Below are 24005 nucleotides of genomic sequence, written 5' to 3' on the forward strand. Positions count from 1 at the left end.
ACATTTGGTACATATATATATTTAAAAATATGTGTGTGTATATACGTACATACATATGTGCCTCTGTGTGTGTGTGTGTTCATGTGCCAAGTGAAATAGGGCAATATACATAACAGTTGACTTGCCTGCACAGCCCTGATTTAGCTCAAAATTTAGTATGCTCAGCAAAAAACGTGATTGTGTCATTAAATCTATTTCATGATGAACAACGGGGCCAAAGTAAAGTTGAATTTTGAGTTTTGAATATGTGGATCAATAATCTGGAAATCTTTCTTTTCACAGAATTCTCTCCCACTTTGTTAAAAAGTAACATTGCTGTCATTAAAGAAATGCCAAGGTCTGCTATTGCAACTGAACCCTTTGAAAGAGCTGGAACCATTCCCATCCTTACATAGGATGCTTCTCCTTCCCAGTGGGAGATCACTAGTAGGTACCCACCACTTACCTAGTCAGCGGCAGAAGAAAAGAAACTGCCTGAAGGTTCTATCCATGTTTCTACAGCAATTATACTGAAATTCAAGGATGCTGAGATCAGGTTCACTTGGGGAAAGGTCCAGATCCAACCACAAATATTTGGATCAGATGTCCCTAGAAGCCCTTCAGATTAGTTTCCCCTCTCCATTTCCTCAGGATACATTGCCCGGTGCTGCAGCCCTGGCACTATAATGTAGGGCCCCATCACCTCAACCTGTGGTCCTGTTGTCTTAACATGGGGCACCATCACCTTAGGGTGGCTCACCTTAACCTGGGGAACCACCCCGTCAGCCTGGGTCACCATCCCCTCCATACAGGCTGCCAGCATATCAACCAGGAGTGCCATCATCCCAACCTGGGGCACCATCATCCAATCTGGAGCAGCATCACCTCAATATGGGGCACTGTCACCCCAATATGGAAAACTGTCATCTCAGCATGGGGCCTCATTGCCTTAACGTTGGGCACCATATCTCAGACTGTGATTCTGTCACCTCAACCTGCAGCCCCATTACCACACTCTGTGGGCAGTCATCTCAACTAGGGACATTATCAGCTCTGCTTGGGGCTGGCCCCATTGCCTCAGTATGGGGGCAATCACCTCAACAAGGAGCACTATCACCTCGGGACCCCATTGCTTCTGCCCAGCATACCATTGTCTCAGTGCAGAGCCCCATGGCCTCAGCTTGAGGCACAATCACCTCAGCAAGAAGATCCATCACCTCAACCATGTCAACCTGAGGCACTGTTACCTCAACCTGTGGACCCATCACTTCGGCCTGAAGCCACACCACCACAACCCAGGGACCATCACCTCAATTTGGAGCACAATCACCTCAGCTTGGGGGCCCCATGACCTCAGCAAGAGTCCCAGCTCTCTGCCCCATTCCCACGAAGCTGAGAAGGGCGGGAAGGGACTGATGTCTGTATCAGAAATAGTGTGGCCAGAGGGACTAGGGAAGTGATTCTTCTGTATTTGACACTGGTGAAGCCACGCCTCAAGTACTGCGTCCATTTCTGGACCTCTTAATTCAGGAAGGAGATGGAGGTGCTGGAGAAAGTCCAGAGAAACAAAGCAAGTCCAGGGAAACAAAGCTGATGAAGGATCTGGAGCACAAGTGTTATGAGGAGCAGCTGAAGGAGCTGGAGTTGTTTAGCCTGGAGAGAAGGAGGCTCGGGGAGACCTTATCGCTCTCTGTAACTACCTGAAGGGAGGTTGTAGCCAAGCGGGGATTGGCCTCTTCTCACAGGCAACCAGTGACAAGATGAGAGGGCGTAGTCTTAAGTTGTGCCACGGGAGGTTTAGGTTGGACATTAGGAAGAATTTCTTCACAGAAAGGGTGATTAGACATTGAAATGGGCTGCCCAGGGAGGTGGTGGAGTCACCGTCCCTGAAGGAGTTTAAGAAAAGACTGCACGTGGCACTTAGTGCCATGGGCTAGTTGACAAGGTGGTGCTCAGTCACAGGTTGGACTCGATGATCTCAGAGCTCTCTTCCAACCAAACTGTTTCTGTGGTTCTGTGGCACAGCCCGTGCCACAGGGGCACCTCCCACCAGGAGGTCCCGGCGCCCCGCTCCCTCCCCGCCCCGCTCAGGCACCGCCTGTCCCCGCCCGGCGGGAGGGGCTGCGCAGGAGCCGAGCGGGAGCGAGGCGGCGGTGGCAGAGCTGCGCAGCTCCGGCTTTCCTCCTCCCCTCTGTTTCTCCTCCCGTGCCTGTGAGTATCCGCCCCGGCTGCCTGCGCGGTTACCACAACAAAGCCGGGGGAAGGGGAGGGCGAGGGGGGAGACGGCAGGGGCTGCTACTGCTGCTGTTTCTTGCCGGGAGCTGCCGGCCCGGCGGTGGGGCCTCTGGTGCCTCCTCCCCACGGAAGGTGCCGGGAGGGCGGTTGGGGGCGGTTGGGGACGACGGGCGTGTTCCTCCCCCGTCTGCGGCAATTTTTTCCCGAAACAAGGTGGGAGACATGTTTTGTTCGTATGTACATATATATTATTTTAAACCAGTATATATGTGTGTGTGTGTATATATATATATATATATATATATGCTTTTCCTTTTAACTTGCCGTCTTTCCCCTCGGGCCCCTACCTGAGTGATGCGCACGTAGGTGTCCCCGAGCGCGTCGTGCGCTCTGTCTTTGCGGAGCTGGGGCTGGCGTTGGTCTGCCAGAGTTGGTCATGCTGCCCTGAGACGTGTGGTACGCCCCACATCAATGCCATGCCTGCCCTCTTTGCTCCTCGGAGGGAATTGGAAAAGAGGTGAGAGATTCTCTTGTGAGGCACCGGCCCTCCTTGGTGTCGTAGCCGTCGGCTTTGACAGTGAGTTACAGTGTCGTGCGCGCCATCCTTAAAGTTACCGAACTGGAAGGAACACGTTGCAGTGATGCTGAAATAGTAGAGTGCTTTGGTTGGGTTTAATTAGTGGTGTTTAAGTCAGCTGAAATGGTCATCGTAAACAGCTTGCCTCGAGCATGTTAATTTATCGCAAGAGTCACTTCTCCACGCTTTGCTCAGGACGAAGGTCTTTTAAACTCCCCCTGCCCTGCAGAGTTCTGCACTAACAGTTCTCCACGTGAGTCTGTAGTTTGGAAAAATAACCAGCCACCAAATCTCTCGGCCCCTGTGGATTTGTGTGGATTTGTATGGAAATCACTAAAGAGATAACTGTGAAACCTGGGCCGCTGCAGCAGAGCAGAGTACAGAATACATTTGAAAGCGACTCAGCGAGATGGTACAACACAGTGGAGTCTATGTTGTGTTTGTCAAACTCCGGGGTTTTTTCTGCAGTTTCCACGGCATGTTATGGAAACTGGCATTTTAAAATATAGTTCAGCATGTCTTACGGCACAATGTAATTTAAAATCATGTAACCTTTATGCTTGGCTGAAGTTTTTCCTTTACAATTGTGCTGAACAATTTTTCAGAAACTAGTATAATTATAGTATGCAAACACTTATGCTTGTTCATTCTTACTATAAAACATATATTAAAAAAGTGTCTAGTGTTTGCATTTGGACATGTATATATTTAAAAATTGTGTGGTTAAAATCTTATACACCATTCATAAAAACACCAGGACAACAATGTGAGATGGAATGAATGTAACAGACATAGCAGTGCTAAATTTATTTTGTATCCCTGCTTTTGTCTGTGGTGAGGTGCTCAATATAGAGCATAGAGTGCGTTATGCACATTTTTGCCTCTGTGAAAAAATAGTTAATCTATCTTTGTCAGATAGAAAGTGATTGCTGGAGTTGTCAGTGAAGAGACAACAAAGTTCCACAAAGTTAAATTCTTCAGAGAAGTTACTTGAAGACTAAAATGAAGTCGTTATTGCTAGAAAATAAGTAGGCGTAGGAATGGGTTTGTGAAATAACTGGTATTTAGAAATATAGTTGTCAGAACTTTGGACTCTGCTTTTGAAATGCCTCAAGCTTTCCCACCACTTTTTCCTGGTTTGTTTTTTTTTGTTGTTGTTGTTGTTTTTTGTTTGTTTGTTTTTTTCCCTGCAGTGCATATGTTGTTCCTTTGATTTTTCTCAACCTAGATAATACTTGTAATGGTTTAGAATAGAAACCAAAGGAAAGGACAAGTAATTTAGGGACGTTCTATTCTTTTTCTTGGAACTTAAAACTTTTGTGACCTACTGGGATTTTTGTTTTGGTTTCATGCTTGCCCATGTTCAGTAGGGCATTCAGAGGATCCTGTGTTTCTTCCTAAGACTTACATGGGCTTAGAGGGCCGTCAGGACTGCAGAGCCTGTTGAGGCTTGGAAAGTGCAATTGGCCAATACCTTTAAAGACTCAACCCAGGAACACATAAAAGTGCAAAATTTGTAGGGTAGGTGGCGTATGGTTGTGTGTGGCGTAGGGGACAGGAGCATCTACAAGCTTTTTGAAATCTGTCCTTTTGAATGACATAATATTGTACCTGAAGCTTTGATGTAAGAGTCTGAAAGTGAGCTGGATCCTAGATGAACCTAAGTATCTCCCTAAATTCTTGGGAGATTGGTAAACTTACTGTGATGGCTGTACCTTATTGATTTCACCATAGCTGTTTCTTAAAGCTGTTTCATTCTTTGCTTCTTGGTGTTATGTTTGGCTAAGACTGGTGACAGTAATGGTCTAAAACATAACCTATGTTCTTTGACTAAGTTTTTTTCCACTCAACAATGTCAAAGGATGTTTAAGTCACAATTCAGCTGTGAGTATTTGTCATTCTTAAAGTGTTGCATCGTAATAACACTGGAACTCCAGGAAACTTTTATTATGTTGAATTGAGTAGAGCCCTGTGTTTGAGCATCTTATCTGCTTTTCCATACTTGATATCTTCTCATCTGAAGAAACAATTAAGTCACAAAAATATAATGCAAGAGATTATCTCAAGAGCCTTTTACCTCATTTGCCCCATACACACATTTTGAGGAAACAAATATATTTAGACTCTTCCTAAGTGATATTTGTTGAAGCTGCTCTTTGTATACTGATTTAGTGACTGAATTTCTATACTTCCCCCTGCCCATCTGTACCAGACAGTGCTTGTTCCTCCCACTGAAAATTGAGAATTGCATCTTATTTTTCAGTGGCTGAGGAGAATGTAATTGTTACGTCTGTAAAACTGTGTGTTTAAAACTGTGATAATAGACACATCTTGTGATGGAGGGCCTTATGAAGGAAATCCTTCCAGAAACTCAGGTCTGTTTGATGTGTGTGGAAGCACATCTGTGCAAAACATTGAAGGAAATGCTGATGACGCCTATTTGTGTAGTCAGGTCACTAAGCATACTAAATCTGTAGTATTAGAAGCATGAAAACACTTCTGGTTCGGTGAGCATCTCTGTTGTGGGAGACAGGTCAGGTGTTGTGTCACTTGGTAGGGATGGCCTGATATTCTGAATTATCTTTGATTTATCTGCTGCTGGACTCCATCAATAGTTTGCAAAGTGGTGTACTTGCTTCCTTTGTGGTCCTGCCGTCTATTTCAGGGCTGGCTCAGAGACAAATCCAGAAAAATCCTAAAGTAGGTGACACGTGAACAGTGTAGATAGTCAGCTCTTGGATAAAAGTTTCAGTGCTCTTGAACTGTATTACGGGTTTATTTTTGAGGTCTGGCTTCCCAATAGTAGCAGATAGACATCCGTAGATTCTAAACGTTTCTGGGCCGTACCTCTACTGCCTGCAGTGAATGAGGCGGAAGCACAGACTGGTCACAACTAGTACTTACGAGGTGAGACTGGGAGAAAGTTACCATACAGATATTGGTGAAAGAGTTGTTGTTTCTCATTTACTTTTGAACTGTGGTGAAAGAGAGGTTTTATGGCTCCGTGTAGTTTCAAATACCTGACTCCCAACAACTGCAACAACAGCCTTAGTGAGTCCTGAGGGATCTGATGTTTGAGTGGTATGCTTGGGTCTTAAGGAAAGCACTTGCAGGTAGTCCCATGAGTGATGCGCTGGGATGGTGGCAAATGTAACTCCAGCCTTTATGTGGCAGATATGTTGAAGTTTTGCTTTAATAAGAGGAATTGTTTTCCTTTTTCTTGCATGCAGTTGTGGACTACTCTGCCAGACTGTGGATAGTCTGGTTGGGTACATGTTGTCCCAAGATTTAAATCTTGATATTGGGCAAAAATACTCCTCGTAGATATGTGCAAGTATAGCAGGAGCGGGAAAACTAAGCTGCCTTTTACTTTGCTCTTCACCCTCAATATCTGGTAGTACAGTCTGTCCTTTTCTCGGCTTTTCATACCTGTTCTATGTTGTCGGAAAACTGTGGCTATGGGTCACTTTTGGGAAAGGTGAATGCCAGTGACTGGTTTCCCCTTAGCATCTTGCCTCTTAGTGTCTGAGGTAGCTAGAGGTGGGACTGTTCCAGGTGGTGAGAAACTGTGTATGGCAGCAGGCCCGTGAGACTTTGATGTGGGTAGTGTCACTTATGCTTGTAGAGATGGAGGACCTTATGAAAGAAATCCTCCAGAAGCTGCTGATACTCTTGTCAACAAATAGACTCATTGTCTTTATTTTTGGTTTTGATCGTATGCTACTTCTTTTCCCCCTGGGTTTAGAGGCTTTGCCAGTCATTCTTGGGGATTCTCAGCGATGAGTGAGTAGCTATGGTCTGTTTAGACAGGTCTGATGGGCATCATCACTCCCATCATTTAACCTCGGTATTCTCCGGCCCAGCCTTTCTACTCAAGAGGTCACAAGGTGACCTTTGCTGAAGAACCTGAAGAACAAATATTTAGTGTGTTTGTATGACTGAAGTTCTGGAACTACAGATACATGCCTCTCAGTGAATGTGTTTCAGCTTTTCACAGTAGGGGAATGGCTTATTTTTGGCTCAAGAGGAACTTTTTTTCTTTTTCCTTTCCCCCCCCCTTTTTTTTTTCCTCTGTTCTCCCTCCCCTCCTCCCCCACTCCATACATTCACTTAAAAGCCTTTGCCCTGCAGTCATCTAGGGCTCTTTGGTGGTCTTGTGCTTTTATTTGCTCTAACCAGTGATGTCAATTGACTGTGTTCCAGGATCCTCTAGTGCCCATTGACTGAATTGAACTCTTACTTGAAATAACCAGGATACTCAGAACTTTGTGTTGCAATTCTTTTGAAAGGACTCAAGAGTAGTTTGGAGCATCTTCAGGAAGCCTACCTGTTTGAGACAGAACTGCTGTTCTGAGGGCTAATCTGTCATAGGTTTGGGAGTTACTAAACTGTATCTCAGAGCATACAGGGGAAAATTCTTCTATTGTGTCCAGCAGAGAGAACCAGGACTGAAAGTAAACTAAAACAAACAATGGGATCCTCTCCCCCACACTCCCTCCAAGCAAAGCAGAGGAATAAAGGGCAGCAATGGCTGTTTATACTGACCCCATAGAGTTGAAGTAGCAGGTCTTCCCTCCTTCCTCTTCTCTAGCTAGGAGAGAGGAAAAGACAGTGAAAGGTGTTAGAAAGTGAGCTGCGAATCAGCCAGATGAGTGGTTTCAGGTGCATTAGAAACAATGGTAGTTCTGATCTGAGCTTGAATTAGGGCCTGTGAGATCAGATCTGTGAGGGACAAACGTTCTGTGGTCTGTTCAGATTACTTAGGCACAAGTCTGCTACTGTCTCATGAGCCAGCAACAAGAGATTTGTCATTAATCAGTAAATACTTATATGTAGGTTGTAATCTGAGCAAAGGGATTCACCTCCACATAGTTATGTCTGCGTGGTTAATCAGCAGCAACATGGCTACCTGTAATTGGGCAGAGTCAGATTTTTCTTGTAGGTGAACCATGAAAGAATAGAAGCTAATAATAGTTGGAAGATGTGACATTGTAAGATTCCACGTTCTTCTCATGAGCTCATCAAAGGGGTTTTATGTTAAAAATATACAAGACTGTGTTCTGTAGATTGGTTATGAACTAATCATGGTTTGGATTGGAGGAAATTGGGGGAAGTTTGGAGAACTTATGGTGTGCAGGACAGCTGTAGCAGATATTGTGCTCTCAGCTTGGAAAATCTGAATAACTACTGAAGAGGCTGGTTGTTTCATTCACGGGGGGTTTCCCTCAAAGGATATAGTTTCCCAAGATTTGTATTTCCTCCTTTGCATGCTTTGTTGTTTCTTACTAGCAAATATGAAAACTTTATTTAAAGAGGAGGTAGGTAGGGCTGGATATGAGTGGTTTGTCACATGGCTGGAAGCATCTGCACTAGCTGATCTTGATGAGTGTTAAGTGTATCTAAGAACAAACCAAGTTTTTGGTTAGTCTGCTGTACAGGTTTTAAGCCTCGTGTTTTCCCTTGTTTCCGCTCTTTTAAACTACACAAACCCCGAGAAGTAGGGCTTTTCTCATCTTAACATTTTTATTGCTCTCTTCTAGACATTTTCAAATTTGTCTTTTTTGTTTGTTTGCTGGGGTTTTTTTAAGCCTCAGCCAAGAATGAGGAAGGGAGGGAGAAGGAGGGGGAGTGTGGTTCATCCAGCATTTTCAGCCTCTCCCGAGTTCACCCTACAAAGAGGCGATTTAGTGGTCAGCAGGTTTAAGAGGGCAGAATCCCCAGAGGGGAAATAATGAGTATGTAGAATTAGAGGATTTGGGAGTGTCATATAGAACATGTACCATTGGTAGTACAAATCTTTTAATTAAAACACTTTAACCCTTCCAACCCCTTAGCTCTCAGACGCTTGTTTCTGCTCTCAGATCAGGAGGTTGGGTCACTGTTCTGAGGAGGTAGAACTTTCCAGCTGAAAGGATAGATACCAGCTCCAGAAGCACTAATTGTTTGGGCTGGGAGAAGGTTGCCTGCCTGGTTACGTCTTTCATTATCAATTATACTTACAAAGCAAAATTAGTAATCCTAAACCAGAAAGTGCCCTATTAGAGCTAAATACAATATTACATTGCTCCTGATACTTTACATATATGTTTGTTAATACATCCTAAGGTGATATCTGTTCCTTTTTGTTGCTGGAAACATACTGTTGACGTATCTTGTGTGTACTATAGCTGTGCTGTATTATGGCCTTTGTGGTGATGCACTGTATGTACATGGTAACATTAGACATTTCTGATTCAGGCCCTAGCATGTTAAAGGGCTTGTTTTCCACTTTTATTAAATACGAGAATGTTACAATGTCCTGAAAACATAAGGGCCTTTAGAGGATGCACAGTGTACAAACTCAGAGTGTGCTGTTCTGCATGCTAGGAATTTGCATGTTATGAGATCAGAAAAAGAAACAACTTTCCACTCTGTATGAACCATCCTCTTCCTCAACTATGAAAGTGAAATGGTTAAAAGAAAAGAAGGTTGATCACTGCTTGTACTTGAATGTTGAGCCTGCTCATTTGAGTTGATTATACTTGTGTTAGAGGGTTTTGTGTTAGAAGGACACGAAATCGTTTTGTATTGTTTTGTAAATAAATACAGTGGTCATTCGAATTAGCAGTTAATGGTAAGTATTTGACTGTAATGAAAGCTTTTGGGATTTTAGAGTATCGCTTGTTGATTCTGTATTTTAAAAATTGACAGTGTAACAGAACTCTGTACTTCCCACAGAAATAAAATTACACTCTCTGTTGTATATAAATGGGTGTGAGAGTGTACAGGGAACCAATTTATTAATTTAGGATGGTTTATCAGCAAAGTTGCTTCTTCCGTATTGTGTTTTAGCAAATTCCAGCTCTGTTACAGACACTCTAGATGCATGAGTGGAATAGGATCCAAAAATACATTCTCTTTGTTTATTTCCTCTTGTTTATTTTTAATGGAAACAACAGAATTGATGAAACTTTAGTTTGTGAATGATTGTCAGTGAGAGAAACTGCCCACCATGGCATGTATGTTTCCCATTAAGATGAAGGCTGAAGTCCTTAGGACTAGTGCCAGAAGAGTGGAAGATGCATGTAACAGTGAAATGACTGGTGAGACTGCTGCTGCTCCTTGGGCATGGCCAGCCTGCTAAACTGTCTTTCTTCTTTTTTTCTATTGTGCTTCTTTTTATATATTAAAATGCATTATCCTTTTAGGAAGCTACTCTAGGAAAACTTTCAGGCATTCACATGATAGGTGTGCATTGCAGACTATTCTAGCTGCCTGAAGCCAGGTGTCACAAGAAGTGACATGGAGGGTGAAATCAATAGCCCAGCTGAAGTGCATGTACACCAAAGCACACAGAATGGGTAACAAACAGGAGGAGTTGAAAGCCACTGTGCAGCAGGAAAGCTATGAGGAAGTCGCTGTCATGGAAACATGGCGGGATGACTTGCATGATCGGAGTACTGCAATGGATGGTTATAAGTTCTTCAGAGGGGATATGTGAGGAAGGAGTAGTGGTGGTGTAGCCCTCTACATTAAGGGAGTGTTTTGACTGTATAAAGATCAAGGATAATGATGAAAAGGTTGAGTGCCTCTGGGTAAGAATTGGGGGAAAGGCTAACAAGGCCAACATTCTGGTGGGAGTCTGTTACAGACCACCCAGCCAGCATGAAGAGACAGATGAAGTATTCTATAAGCAGCAGGGTGACATTTCACGATCACTAGCCCTTGTTTTTGTGGGAGACTTTAACTTGCTGGATGTCTGTTTTACTCTTTTGTTCTGTTGCTCTTTGAAGAGCTCAGTCCTTTGGAGAGTTAGCTTCGTGGTACCAAAATTTGACCTCTGCTTCTATTGCTTAATAGTGTTTTCAGCATATACAACATCTAACCATATTAAGTCTCTTTTCAGTCCTTTGGCTTTATGGATCTTAAAACCACAGGATGATCTAGACCACCTGTTTTTAAGGTTTATATTGTGCTTTTTGTATTTGGGGTGCATGTTTCTAGTTCCTCTAAAACAGTATTATTTGAGAAGGGGCAAGATGTCTGAGTGACATAGACTTTTAAAAATTCTGTATTTTGAAGTAATTTTTAGCCCGAACCTTTCTTGGAAATTTCTTTTTTCACCTTTGTTTGCCATGGCAACAAATTATGTGTGGTTTAAAGGAGACCATTCCTCTTGTAAAATATGCTGGTTCTCCAGCCTTGTATAGTTGCTTCCACTGTCTTTGTGTTTGGTTTCCTTGGGCCTAAAGAATGTTACATATTTATTGATTGCAGCTTACAAAATGTATGTAAAATCTATTGTAAAGAGTAGGAGGATAGTGCTGCTGGCAAGATGGGACCCTTAGTCTTTGATACTGGCTAATTTTGTTTGGTTGTGGGGTGTTTAGACTTTATTTTGACTCTGTATATATACTACTAATAAGTGGAAATTTTCTTATCTGCCTGCCCCATGCATAGGATCGAGCACCATATAATTCTGCAACAAATATGACACAATAGGAGCAGAATTGTGGAGCGTAGTGGTTAGCACTGAGGTCCTGATATCCGCAATAATATGTATTTGGGCTAGCCGCAACCTGGTCCCATGGACTGAAGAGTGACTGCTGGTTTAAATGCATTGGTTTCATGCCTGGAGCACACTTTTTAAAGCCTAGATTCATCTGAAAGAACAAGTTTTGTTACTGTAGTGCGGAGTGTGAGTTACAGAGGACTGTAAAGAAAAGCAGGCTCCGTATCCAAACTAAAACATGAACACGGACACACCATACATCTATCACAATTTAACCTACAGAGCCATTGATCTTTTGATGTAAATTGTAATTGTTCCTACTTTTAACTGCTGAAAGTCTGCAGTTTGAATGGCTGTGTCAGCCAAGATGGTGACCACCATATACTAACAAGGTTTTTAATATAAAATTCAAAGTAATGGTAGCTCATTAGTGGCTCTAGCTTAAAATGGCTCTAGCTTAAAGGGACAAAATAAGACACTTCAATTTCTTGTTTTTAATAGTTAAGACCTTTTAGCCTCTAACCATGTTTGACTAATTTGCTTAGGAGTAATAGTTTTGATATTGTGATGGGTTTTGTTGGCTTAAACCGAAACTTTTTGGTCTAACATAAGCTGTGTGCAATAAGGTGGCACTAAATTTCTTTACTGAATTCATTATGGAATTGTCTGTAGCAAAATAACAATTAATTGCAGAATTATAAATTACTACAGCTAAAAGAGTAAAGAACAAAACTATTATACTAGAAGTGTCCTTGAATCTGTTTTTACACTAATCTTTGGAAATGTTTTCTGATGATTGCAGGTAGCACTTCGTATTTCAGTATGGACCATTTTGAAGACATATCAGATGGTGAAGTGGATCATGCTTTCTTTGACAGTGATTTTGAAGAAGAGAAAAAGAAAGCTGAAGACGATGGTGAATGTATAGAGAAAGAAAGTACAAAGGCAGCTCTTGCAGGCATTGATTTAGTTTCTAATTCAAAGGATGCAAAGTGTGGTAAGGAGGAAAGTGAAGAAAAGCAAATAGATTTGCAAAAGCCTCAATCCCCAGAAAATAGCACAGATCGTCTTGGACGTGCTTCATCTCTGTCAGTTTCTCCAGTTGCAGAGAATGCAGGTGCATCTGGAGCGACACCTGCAGCAAATAAAGGAACACAGGAGAATGTTCCTGCTGGAGTCCCCAAAATAGTTAAAGAAGGTGAAGAAGACTACTATACAGATGAAGAAGATAGTAGCGATGATGGCAAAAAACAGAGGGTCAGACCAAAGTCAACTAAGCAACCAAACAACATAAAAAAGGCTAGCAAAAAATATACTAATATTAGCTCCTCCTCTTCTTCTTCCTCCTCCTCGTCCTCCTCATCATCATCCTCAAGCTCAGATACAGATTGTTCTGATACAGATTCTGATAGCTGTTTATCAGATTCATCTCATTCTTCCCCAAAGAAGAGTGTTTGTAGAAATGCTCTTTTGTCTCCAAAACAAAAATTCAAGTCAGCAATGAAATTAGCAGAAGGAAAACCAAAGCTTGGTGAGGAGCTGGAGGAGTCTGAAGACACAGTGACTGACGTAACACCTTTGTCAACTCCAGACATCAGTCCTATCCAGTCTTTTGAACTTGTAGCATCAAATGATAAGAAACTAAAAGTAAAGAGACAGGAAAATGTGAACCAAGAATTATATGGTAATTTTGAGAATTTAAGTACAACACAAAATTTGCAAAACATAGGGGGCTGGGAAATCCAATCTTATATCTCTGTTTTTTTCACTAGATTCCGAGTTTGATCGTAGATATAGTCGAAAAGTCTTGCATGATGCCATGGATCTGAATCAGCTTTTGAAAGGTGACTTTTAAATTTTCTTTTTACAAAGTATGACATTGTTGAGAACAGTTGAGTTCTAGTAGAAGAGAATGAGGTTTTAATGTGCCACATGTTTTTAAAACGGGTTGGTGTTTGAGTGGTGTTGATATAATTCTTTGAATTCTTCTCTATGTAATAGTACTAATTGTACAGTAGTAAAAAGAAGCATGTGTATGAGCATGTGTTGGTTTGCATATACCTAGAAGTAAGATATACAAATGGAGTGAATTTCTAAAAAAAATTTAATATACTAACAAATTGAATAATAAAACTGCACATGCATTTCAAGCTGTACTGGACCATGCCACAGTTTACTGTCTAAATTAAAACATCAACCTTTCTGTTGAAATGCTGGATTATCAACCTCCAAAACTGAAAGAGAGTCCAAAATTTTGGTGCACGATAAATAGTATTCATATATTTAAACTTCTAGTACCTCTCTGATAATGAAACAGAAGTATTTGAAATTCCTTTTCTGAGCTAAGTGTGTGCTTTCTAAAATACCATAGGTTGAGTAAAGGTATTTTAAAAGAAAAATAGCAGATAGTCTGTACTGAAACCAGAGAGGTTGCTCTTGGCCAACAGACTTAATAAATCTTAGTCATGAAGTCTAAGAGAGAACTTCGAAGCTCTTTCCCTGCGTTCCTTGCAAACCTTCTTTGTATGAGGCGAGAATGCATTGGATCACCTCACGTGCATATTTTAAGGTCTACACAGTCCTTTTGCATTTCTTCTTATGACCCAGAGTTTTCAGTAGTAAAATCTGTAGAATAAAAGAGGCTTGGCTCAAGAAATCTGCTGATCTTAGATGAGGAAAGCCTCTTACAGTTTGAGTCTGGTACATTTCAAGCCAGCTTTGCTGTATTGAAGTAAGCCTGGGTGGCTAAAACTGCATTTGTTTTTTTTCTTCACTTTGGACCTTGCCAAACTGAGCTTCTAGTGAATAAGGATTCAAAATGTATTGTGTCCAGGATTTAACTTTCTTATGAGTAAAAATGAGGATTTTACTTGTATGGAAACTCTTCTGATGCTAAGAAAAGCAACACTAGCCATCAATAAAGGAAGAGCTTGTTCTCATTTCTGAAAGTCCTCGTGCTTCAGCCACTCTTTCCTACTAGGAAATACTCCAACTAGTTGTCAGAACATGATGTCGAAGAGTTGTTGCTAAGCAATTGAAATTATGATGTCCCACATCTTTATTTGTTCCCTGTTAGCAAGAAGCTTTTTAATAACTGGTGATTATAGAAGGACTCATCTCATCCCTAAAACAAATGGGTATTATAGCTCAGAGTAGGTGTTCTCAGACATGAATGTCTGTTGAGGGGAGGAAGTTTTTCCTCAAAACTGAAAACCGATTCCAAATAACAATAATAAAGATAGAGTAATGAGAAGTAGAATTCATATAGTCTGGCAGCTGATTAACATGCATATTACTCCCAAGCGCCTCTCTAAATCAGCAAGCACAACAAAGTTTAATTAGTTTGGGCATTTTGGAGTTTAAATGGAGCAGGATTATTAATGGTGCAAAGTAACTGGTCTGGGAAATATGAGCTAATCTTGTTCTGAGTTATTGCTTCCAGATTTTTTTGTACTTACTAGGAAATAAAAAAAGCGCAAATCATTCTCCCCCCACCCCACAATCTGCATTGTCAGAACTGCATAGACATTGCTTGAAGTGAGAACACTGGAAGCCCAGACCTGAGTGCATGAAAGAATATTTAAATGATGATGATTTGGTTTTAAAGTATAACATTTTTCCAGTAATCTATACTTATGAAGCATTTTGTTTAAAATTTTTGTCAAATATTCTTGTAGTATAGCAGGACATAAGCATTTGCAGCAGTTATGCAAGTTTAATTTCCCAAGGTCTCCAGAAACTTGCAAAATTTCCCTGTGATCTGTTACTGTGTTGTTTCTAGGGGCCATTCAGTAATTTATTTTGTACAGTTATTCACATTAGCAGTGCGTACTTTTGGGAAGACTAGAATCTCTTGTATCAAAAAAAAAAAAGAATTGCAAGAACAAAGTAAGGAAAGAAATCTGTTCAAAGAACAAGCTTTGGACTAGAACAAGAGTCTGGTTATTAGGCAGCAAGGTAGTTTACGTACCTTAAAGCAAAATTAATTTGAAGCATTTATAAAATGTTGTGGTTATGTTCCCTTAATACATATTTTTGTTCATATTGAAAAATATTCATTTTTAAGGAGTTTTAAAAAATTATGTGTAGATAAAAAAATAATTATCATGCCTTTACAACTCCTAAAGCTATGCCTGTCTTTGATAGAAGCCAAATTTTCAGTTATGCTATTCTGAGAAGGTAAAATCTCACAAATAACACAACTGTAGCTGTGCTTGCTCTCTGTCTTTAGACAAGTCTCTCAATTTCTGTAGTTCAGAATAGAGTTGTCTGCTAAAATTGCTGTGTATCTCTGTTTGAATTTGTTTGGTATCAATACAGTGGGATTGCCTGAGGTATATACAGTGCTAAAGAATTTAGCACTTCACGTTTTCTCCTCTGTAAAATGGGGTTGATACCTGCTTATTTTACTGAAGTGTCTGTGAGAATTAGTCTGTAAATCCATGGTATTAGCTATTATTAACTTGAGGAGGTGGTATGATGGGGTAAGTAGGGCAATTGGCCACAGGCTGAAGACCAGTTCTGTCCTTGAAGCTCGCACTGACGTCTGTGATAATAAATCTTTTTGCCTCTTCTGTGCCTTAGATTTTTAAAATAGTCAGAGCTCCCCATGTGAAAAGCACTGTGATATAAATATCGTTATTATGAAAGTAAAAGCTCTGTGTTTCTGAATAAAATCTATTGTAGAAAGTTAAACAGCAGCTTCAACTGAACATGTAGCAATTGCTTTCACTTTTTTTTTTTTTGCTATGATTTGTCACTCAGGAAATAGAAAAAGTTTTTGATAATTGAAACTTTGTCCTCCTAGGGGTATATTTTCTGTGTGCTCATTCATGCTGAACTAGTATATTTGTAGAATAACTGTTAAGCAGTATCTAAATTTAAAGTAGACACTGAAATATATATGTACCCAAACTGTAGAATTGAACTAAACATATATAGCTTTTCCATGGAGTTTCATTTAGTTTGCATTTTCAGAGTTTGAACTAACTCTGTGTGTGCATGTGTTTGCATATGCTTTGTTCTCACAGATCTAGAAACTCGTGTTGAGGTAGAAGAGCAATTTTCAGCTTATTCTTATATTTAGAATTTGAAAACGGATTGAAAATCTGTAAGGTTATGAAGAGATTTAGACTTTTCCAACATCCATGAGAAAATGTGTATATTATGGGAGAAAAAACAGTTCAGCACCTGCAAAATATCTGTTGTCTTTCTCATGACATCAAGATAACTAGGAGCCCTATTTAAGCGTATTTAAATAGGGAAAATTTACACCTGAAAGGACATCCTCCTTGTAACAAGCAATATGCACACAGGTAAACCCAGATGACCAAACTATGGCTAAGGTATTAAGGCCAAGTTTATTCTGAAGTCCAAAACCCTAAATACACTGCTAAAAATCGTGGAGCAGGCAAAAAAAGCAGCCCTGGGAGGCCCATTCAGGTGTCTTTATGACAACACCTTTTGCATGCACATGACTTCAAAGTAATAATCTCCTCTGTGCTTTATGGTTTCTTTCTCTCCCCAGAGGCCTTCGACAAGTGTGAGAACGGTCACTGCTTCTTGCAAAAGGGGAGTTAACTTCTCAAAACAGCAAAAAATAGGTAGTACCGTTCATGGGAAAGAATTTTCTCCCACACTGGGTTTTTCCTAGGTCTAGTTTTCTTAGCAGCAAAACCTCCTTCAGCGAAACTCTTTTTTCCTCCTTGAATAAATCTTACGTGTTTACCCTTCTTTCCCTACACTCCTTTTCTTAAAAAAACACTGAATCATGAATTCTTCAAAATCCCTTTTAAAGAGCTCTGTGGCATGAAATAATGGATGTTCTAAGGAGTATTTGTTTAGAGATACCACAGGGAACTAGTTTAAAATTGAAACTACTCGACATTGGTGAAGAACTGTGATTGATTTAATCCTTTAGTATTTTTCAGATGTGTTACAGTTGTGGTAGTGGAGCAGTATAAAACAAAACATCAGGCAAATGTAAACACTGAAGAAATTTGTACTGGAATTGCAACAGATGTACTGAAACATGCATGCTTTTGATTTTAGCCTTAATGCCATTAGCACAGCTCTATCATCCCATCCTAATGCATTTGACTTGCTAATTATACTTTGTATTTTTTATAAGGTTTGGCCTTTCTCATTCTGTAAGGTCATTTCAATGCTTAGAAATTGAAAGCAATAAACAGCTTGTTTATTGCTTAAAAAAAAAGTCAGGTATCTCTCCATGGAAACCAGCTTTCATAGAAATCCTGTGAACACCAGGGAATTTTCTTCTCCTGCTTACCAGTAAATGAGAAGTAGACTTCACACTGTGAAGTCATTATGCAAATGCTGCTGCTTATTTATCACCTCCCCCAAATTGTATTTATGGTCTGAAAATGAAAGTAAGTAGGGGTTTAGTTAAATTACTTATTATCCACTGATAGAGTATGGATACAATAGGTAAAGAATATTGAATTTTTTCAAGACACACAAACTCTTTAGAACCTTAAATTGTAACCTTAAACTGTTGTGTTATCTGACATTGTCAGTGGCCGCTGCAAAAATAGCCAGGTAAACCATTCAAACCCTTACGCATTGTGATTAAAGACTAGTGTGGGTTTTGGTTATTGGTGGTGAATTCTCCCTGGTTTTATGGGCGTGTGCTGACCTTTCTTAGGCACCTACTGTCCTTGCCATGGAAGCGGTGTTCTTGCCAGGTGTTGAATGGTGAAGTGCATTCAGTGCATATTGGACATAAATTTCTAGTGTAGATTACCTAATTTTCTGTCATAGTTAGTGTGTGGAGAATAGGAGTATGATGCTGTATCATCAAAGTGGTGCTTTGCAGGGGCAGGTTGGACAGATTTTCAGCCAGGTAACTTTGGAAGTAGTAGCAGCTATTACTGCTGATTGAGGTTTGGGGATCAGAAGCCTCTTTCTGAACTATGAAAAAAGTGTCACCTCTGCTTCAGAAAGACCTGTGGAAGTTTTTGCTCACTGCCTTCTAGATTGCTTCTATGATATATTTGAGTATCATTTGATGCGTAATGATTGCAGGGATGTCCCTTGCCTTTTGCTTGTTTTGTTAGGAACGAGCAGTTATGCTGTAGTATTAATGATACTCTTTCAGTAAAATGACACAGCATGCATTTTTTTTCTACTAGTAGTCGTTTTCTTCTACTGTTAGTCTTTTTTTTCTATTGAAGTTTAAACTCTCCTGTCACACAGTTCCTAAGAAAATCAATGTTGCATTTGTGTGGTTTAGGAAAGATCATCTATAGATAGGCTTTAGTAAGTTATGGTTTGCTTTGGAGTAGCGTTTACAGCTTAAATTCTTCCTTAACATAAATCTTAACTAAGTAAAACACAACTTTAATTTATTAATTTACCAACTTGAAGACCAGCAAACCAATTAGTTTTACTATGTTACCTGATCCAATGCCTTGGTGTATTGCAGCACTTGTTCTGCAGAGAGCTAGTTGTGAAATTTCAAATGTTGTTCTTGGGTCATAGGGAATGCTGATAATAACATCGTTTGAGGTACCAAAGAAATTAGCGAGGAACTAAAAAGTTTTAGACTGATCTTTTTACTCCATCCCCCTGAAAAAACTTGCTGCTGCGTGTGTCGTGTTGGTTCTGAACTTCTGGTGCAAAATTAATGAGTCTCCTATAATTCAACAGCGTTATCAATGGATTACTTGCTTTTGTCAGTCCTCTGATCAGGCCTCACTGAATAACTTCACAGCAAAACCTTTGCAGTTATCTTAATTCTTTCACTGTATTATTTATTGCTTTTGAGTTGTGATAAGTTCAGTTATGACTGTTAGCAAGCTCTTAACCTTAAGAGTTGTCAGAAAGCTGTTGGCCATAATAAAGTCAGTGTCTACACTAAAAATAAATAATAAATATTTATGAGTCTAAGAATGAACAACATACTGAAGAAAGTGAGCTGGAGTCTCTTTCTACCTGACACAAGTGGGAAAGGCAGTCTTTGTGGTGAGGTGAAAAAAGGTGTGGATGAGGCACTGAAGAAGTGTAATATATTGAAAAGACTTATGAGAGGCTAAGGAAAAGAAGAAGAATGAAAAAAGAAAAGTGTGTGTATTTGGGGGGGATGTGACTGAGGGAGGTCAATGTGACTAGCAGGTGAGAGTAAATTAGTAAAATTTTGTCATGCTTTATTCACATATATATAAGAAGTACCCAGTAGAGCAGTGCATGGATACGTACGTAGATTTGTAGTCACACTAATTGCCTGAGAGCTTCTTTCTGGTAAAATACTGTGGTGTTTAATGCTACTGAAGTTGGAGACCACTACCCCCTGGGGATCTGAGGGACAAAGTAATGCAGTGCTTGTTGAGCCCTGTATGTAGCAATCGCTGCAGGGTACCTTAAATCATCATTTCTAAAAGCATTTACTGACCAGCAGTAATGGGGAGAAGGGAAAAGGTGTTTGTTCCATGTTCCTGCTCTGGTTTTATTTTTTTCATCACACCTGACAGGGGTTTACCAGAAACTGAGAAAGTCAGAAAATAAGTAATTACCTTGAAGCATTTTTCATCTCTTAACTGGTTATAGTTCACAGCTGCATCATAGGCATATAGAGTCTCTGCCAAAGTATAGCCAGCTTGTATCTTACAGAGAATTAAAGTCACATACCACTGAAGACATGAAAACTGTATTTCTAATTGAAAATGTCTTCATCCAGAATACCATTGCTTTAAATTGAATTTGACTAGTTCACATCTTTCACAGAAACAAGAGAGTTGCTGTAAATTTTCACTGACAGTTATTCAGAAGCTTAAGTGTCTCTTGTAAGTGACTTCATCACCAATAGCATCAGTGTCACAAAGCTAGGTCAAGGCTTGAGTTCAGCAGCTGTTCTGTGCCACAACCTGATTTCCACTCTTGCATATGATGTGCAGTCTTTAACCCATGAGATGCTATGGATTTAAGGCAAAAGGTAAAATTACCTTTCATAGCTCCATAATAATACAATTATCCATTATGTAATATTTTATCTTCTTCAGATGGTTGTTCAAATTACTTTCTTCCACTTGTGTTCTGCAGTGCTGGTTTTGCATGTTCCCATAAAAAAATATTAAATTATTTTCTACTGAGAGGTATGCTGCAGTTTGATGAATTGTGTGGTTCTAGCTATTTTCTTTGCATTTCTCTTTGTACCTTGTAGGCTTATCCAGATGAGTCTTATTCCAGGTCTGTTTCCTGCAATGGCGTCAATGGGTATACTAGTTTTCCCTTGGGAATAACTTACTAAACTGTAAAGATGTTTTTCAAGACATTTATACTTTATTAACCTGTTGGTTGGCACACTCGGTCTGTGCTAGTTTGCATTGTGTCTTGGTTTTGAGGTGATTTGCATCTTCTCTTGACAAATAAAAGCGGTATTTGCTAATGTGGGGAACCTCACAGTTAGAGCTGCCTAGGGGCAGTTCTTGCCTATATTCACTAGCATACTGATGGAGCAAGCTTACTAATTTCCAGAGGAATGTTGAAATTCATGAAGTGTTTGGATTTTGCTTTTTGGATACTGTTCCTAAATTTCTCAAAGACAGTAGCAATATTTACTTGCATCAGTTCTGAAATAAACTCAGTTGAGATACTGCAAGAAAGATTTAATTTTGTTTTGAAGTAAGAAAACACTCATGATTCTTTGAAGTTTTTAAGCTGTTTTAGGCTGACTCAGACATCCCTTGCCAACAGGTTGCTAATGTGGAAGTGTTTGCTGGGGAAATATTACTGCATGCCTGGTTGTTTTTTTTTCTTTCTGCTTTGGATGCTTGTTTTGCTTGTGTGGAGCTTCTAGGGGTATAAGTGAGGGGTGTCTTCTGGAGGCACTGTGATATTGGAGGAATGTGGGGAATGGCTTGAATAAGGCTTCCTTGTCTGTGTCTCAGCTCCAAAAATCTGTTTAACCTAATGTGGTACTGCCATTCTTGTACCATGGATAATGCAGTGGTTGATAGGGTAATACCTGACAGCATAGCTCTTAAAGCAGTTGCCAGAAGATGTACTGCAGAGCTTTAGAAAGCAAAGGCTTAGAAGTAGGTCAACAGCAAAGCTTCAGTGAAACTGTAGTAAATATAGCTGTCTTTGGCTAAGAGTGAAGTTTTCCAGTTATCTTATCTTGCAGTTGTGCAAGTCTGACTTGCTGTGTATTTTTAAGTGTGCGTTCTTTGCCTTGAAACCTTATAGCATGGTTTAATTTTTATTTGTTTGCTGTTTTAAATTGCCAGGCCCAAATAATTTTTGTTCTATGTTCTCGCTCATTTCCACCCATTGCATTTAATTTTTATAATTCCCTTTCCATTTCCTGCACCAGCGTGATGTAGGATTGCTTCAGGAGCAAAGGATCAACAAAATCACTTCAAGGGGTGCACTTTGTGCCTCTGAGTTCTGCTTCCCCAGTGTCGGTTTTGTGTCTGAAACATCATTTCTATTCTGCCTCTCATCTGAGACAGATACTTTAGATTAACTTTGGAACCAAGTTTAAATCTTTTTCTATGTGCAAGCATCTAAATATTAATTTATGGTTTAACTCTTGGTTCTGTAATTTATTTCAATACTGAAGCTGTGTTTTCTAATCTACATATTTTTTTCACTGTTTGCTATTTTAAAGCTTTCTTACAGCTGGAGAAAAAAGAACAAAAACTAACCATCGATCAGCCACCTAAAGGAATAAGGAAAAATTATTCTTTCACAAATGAAGAAGTAAGACAGATCGATCGGGAAAACCAAAGGTTGCTGAAAGAACTGTCCAGACAGTCTGCAAAGCCAAGAAGAAGTACCACGTTGAAGAAAACATCTGTACCGTCTCCTAGGTTGTACCACAGTGCCCTCAACAGGCAAAAAGAGCAGCAAAGAATTGAAAGAGAAAACCTGGTAAGTTTTGAGTATGGATGTGGATCAGTAAATTGGGAAGGACTATCTCATGCCAGATGAGCTATTGCTAAATATTTAGAAAATTGATGAACCAGTACTTGGACCTTTACTGCAGTAAGTCTTCAATGAATTTCCATTACTATTCTGTTTGCATAATTGTTCATATGGACAAGTGGGATTTTTCTGGGGGGAAGGTAGGGGCTGTGATGCTTTTTTCAGATGAAAATAGATTTTAGTTTATATGAGTTTGCTCTACTTTGATATAATGTAATTTAAGAGGAATAACTGTTATTGGTAAAACACTCAAAACATTGGATAGCAGTCTGACTGTTCATCCTGCTTCATGCATCAGGATTACTAGTCTCTCAAGAACAGGCTTGCTGAAGATAAAACAATCAATATGATAGCATCAAACCCATTATATTTTAAATGCAGAGGATACAAAGTCAGTGTCAGTTTTGGTTTTTGTCTCATGGGTCTGTCTCTGAATATTTTTAGTGCTCTGCTTGTCACAGGGTTTGTGATGGCAATCACAATAGCTTACTTTAGTGGAAAACAAAAATTCAGACTCATTTGTAAGGATATTGACAGAGTACTCAAATTACAAAAGTAACACTGGTTTGAATAAGATACTTTTAGTAGATGAATTGTAATAGATACATGTAATGACATTTTCATATCTCCTACTTATTAGTGTGCTTGAAAATGAGATAAAATATAATTAAAATAATTGTAAAATGTATACTGGAAATAATTTATTACTTTTTTCCCTTCTGTGTAAGTGTAGGTTGCATTTCCTTTTATATACATATAGACTGAGATACAATTCAACATGGAGAAAGTCTGATTGCCCTATTGAGGGGAATCTGTTACGTTTTAATTCTTCCAGTTTTCAGACATCTGGATTGTTAAGACTTTGAAGTAGGAAACTTTCTCCCTAGCTCCACTGCACTGCAGTTGACATTATACTTCACATTATTATACTTGACAGCCTAAAAGAATTTAGCACAAGAATTTGTTACAGTTGTGTGATACTTCTCAGTGGCTGGGCTAGAAGTGAGTATTTTGATTGGTGTGTTTAGGCTGGTAGGAGGGCTTTCTTCGTGTGTTGGGGGTAGTGGAGATGTTTATTTAAAACTTTGAAAACAGGACTTGCTGTAACACAAGAACCTTGATAATTAGGAGTGTATTCTTAGCCTGTGGGAAGGAAGTGCTGTGTCACAGTCACATAAGATGTAACAGTAATATGCTGTACTGCATAACAACAAATTATTCCAGTAAATTAATGTGTAGGATGTTTTACAATACACTTTTTGTTTACACAAAGACACAAACCTTTTCTCTTAACGATATATTGCAGTATTCGTTCAAGACTGTCTTGCCTTTTCACCCTTTGAATCAAAAAATGCAGCAAACCTAAACACATATAGTCATTTCACACATTGCTGTTTTAGTACACAGTAGATATTTATGGTGGTTGTGTGTAGTCCAGGAAATAATATTCTTCATTTACTTGTCCATTTATACTTTAGTTGTTGTCGTCATCAACGTGGGCAGACATGTTTGATACAAGAATAATTCCTAGAATTTATATTAGGACATCGTGCTAGTTTAGACTATAAAATTTGGTTTATTCTTTTCCCCAAACTCAGGATAATATATTTTGCTCCTCTCTTTGGAACAGCGATTCATCAGTACAGCTCTCACGTTTTGTTTAACACTGCTATTGTTTCTCAGCAATGTATTTTACTTTTTTATTCTTCTTGAAGTGTAGCGCACCGAGAGTATCATAGTTGTAACATATTAATTTTTCTAGCACTACTTTTTGGGATT

General features: G+C 39.6%; 1 protein-coding gene across 3 annotated transcripts in view; it reads left to right on the forward strand.

Annotated features, from left to right (window-relative positions):
* The first annotated feature begins 2090 nt into the window (after positions 1–2090).
* The window catches only part of CFAP97 (cilia and flagella associated protein 97), a 31097-nt gene continuing 9182 nt past the window's right edge, over positions 2091–24005 (forward strand). Inside the window, exons 1-4 of one of the 3 annotated variants that reach the window (XM_027735449.2) lie at positions 2091–2190; positions 12085–12966; positions 13055–13126; positions 21910–22172. In XM_027735449.2, coding sequence (XP_027591250.1) covers positions 12105–12966; positions 13055–13126; positions 21910–22172 — 1197 coding nt within the window. In that variant the 5' untranslated portion in view covers positions 2091–2190; positions 12085–12104. Of the gene's footprint in view, positions 2191–2306; positions 2428–2630; positions 2732–12084; positions 12967–13054; positions 13127–21909; positions 22173–24005 lie in introns of those variants that run through there. The other 2 variants (XM_027735450.2, XM_027735448.2) reach the window with 2 other exon arrangements.

This window comes from Pipra filicauda, unplaced genomic scaffold (genome assembly GCF_003945595.2).
Source record: "Pipra filicauda isolate LSUMZ 115617 unplaced genomic scaffold, ASM394559v2 scaffold67_size6003252_pilon, whole genome shotgun sequence".
In the NCBI taxonomy this organism is placed as follows: Eukaryota; Metazoa; Chordata; class Aves; order Passeriformes; family Pipridae; genus Pipra; species Pipra filicauda.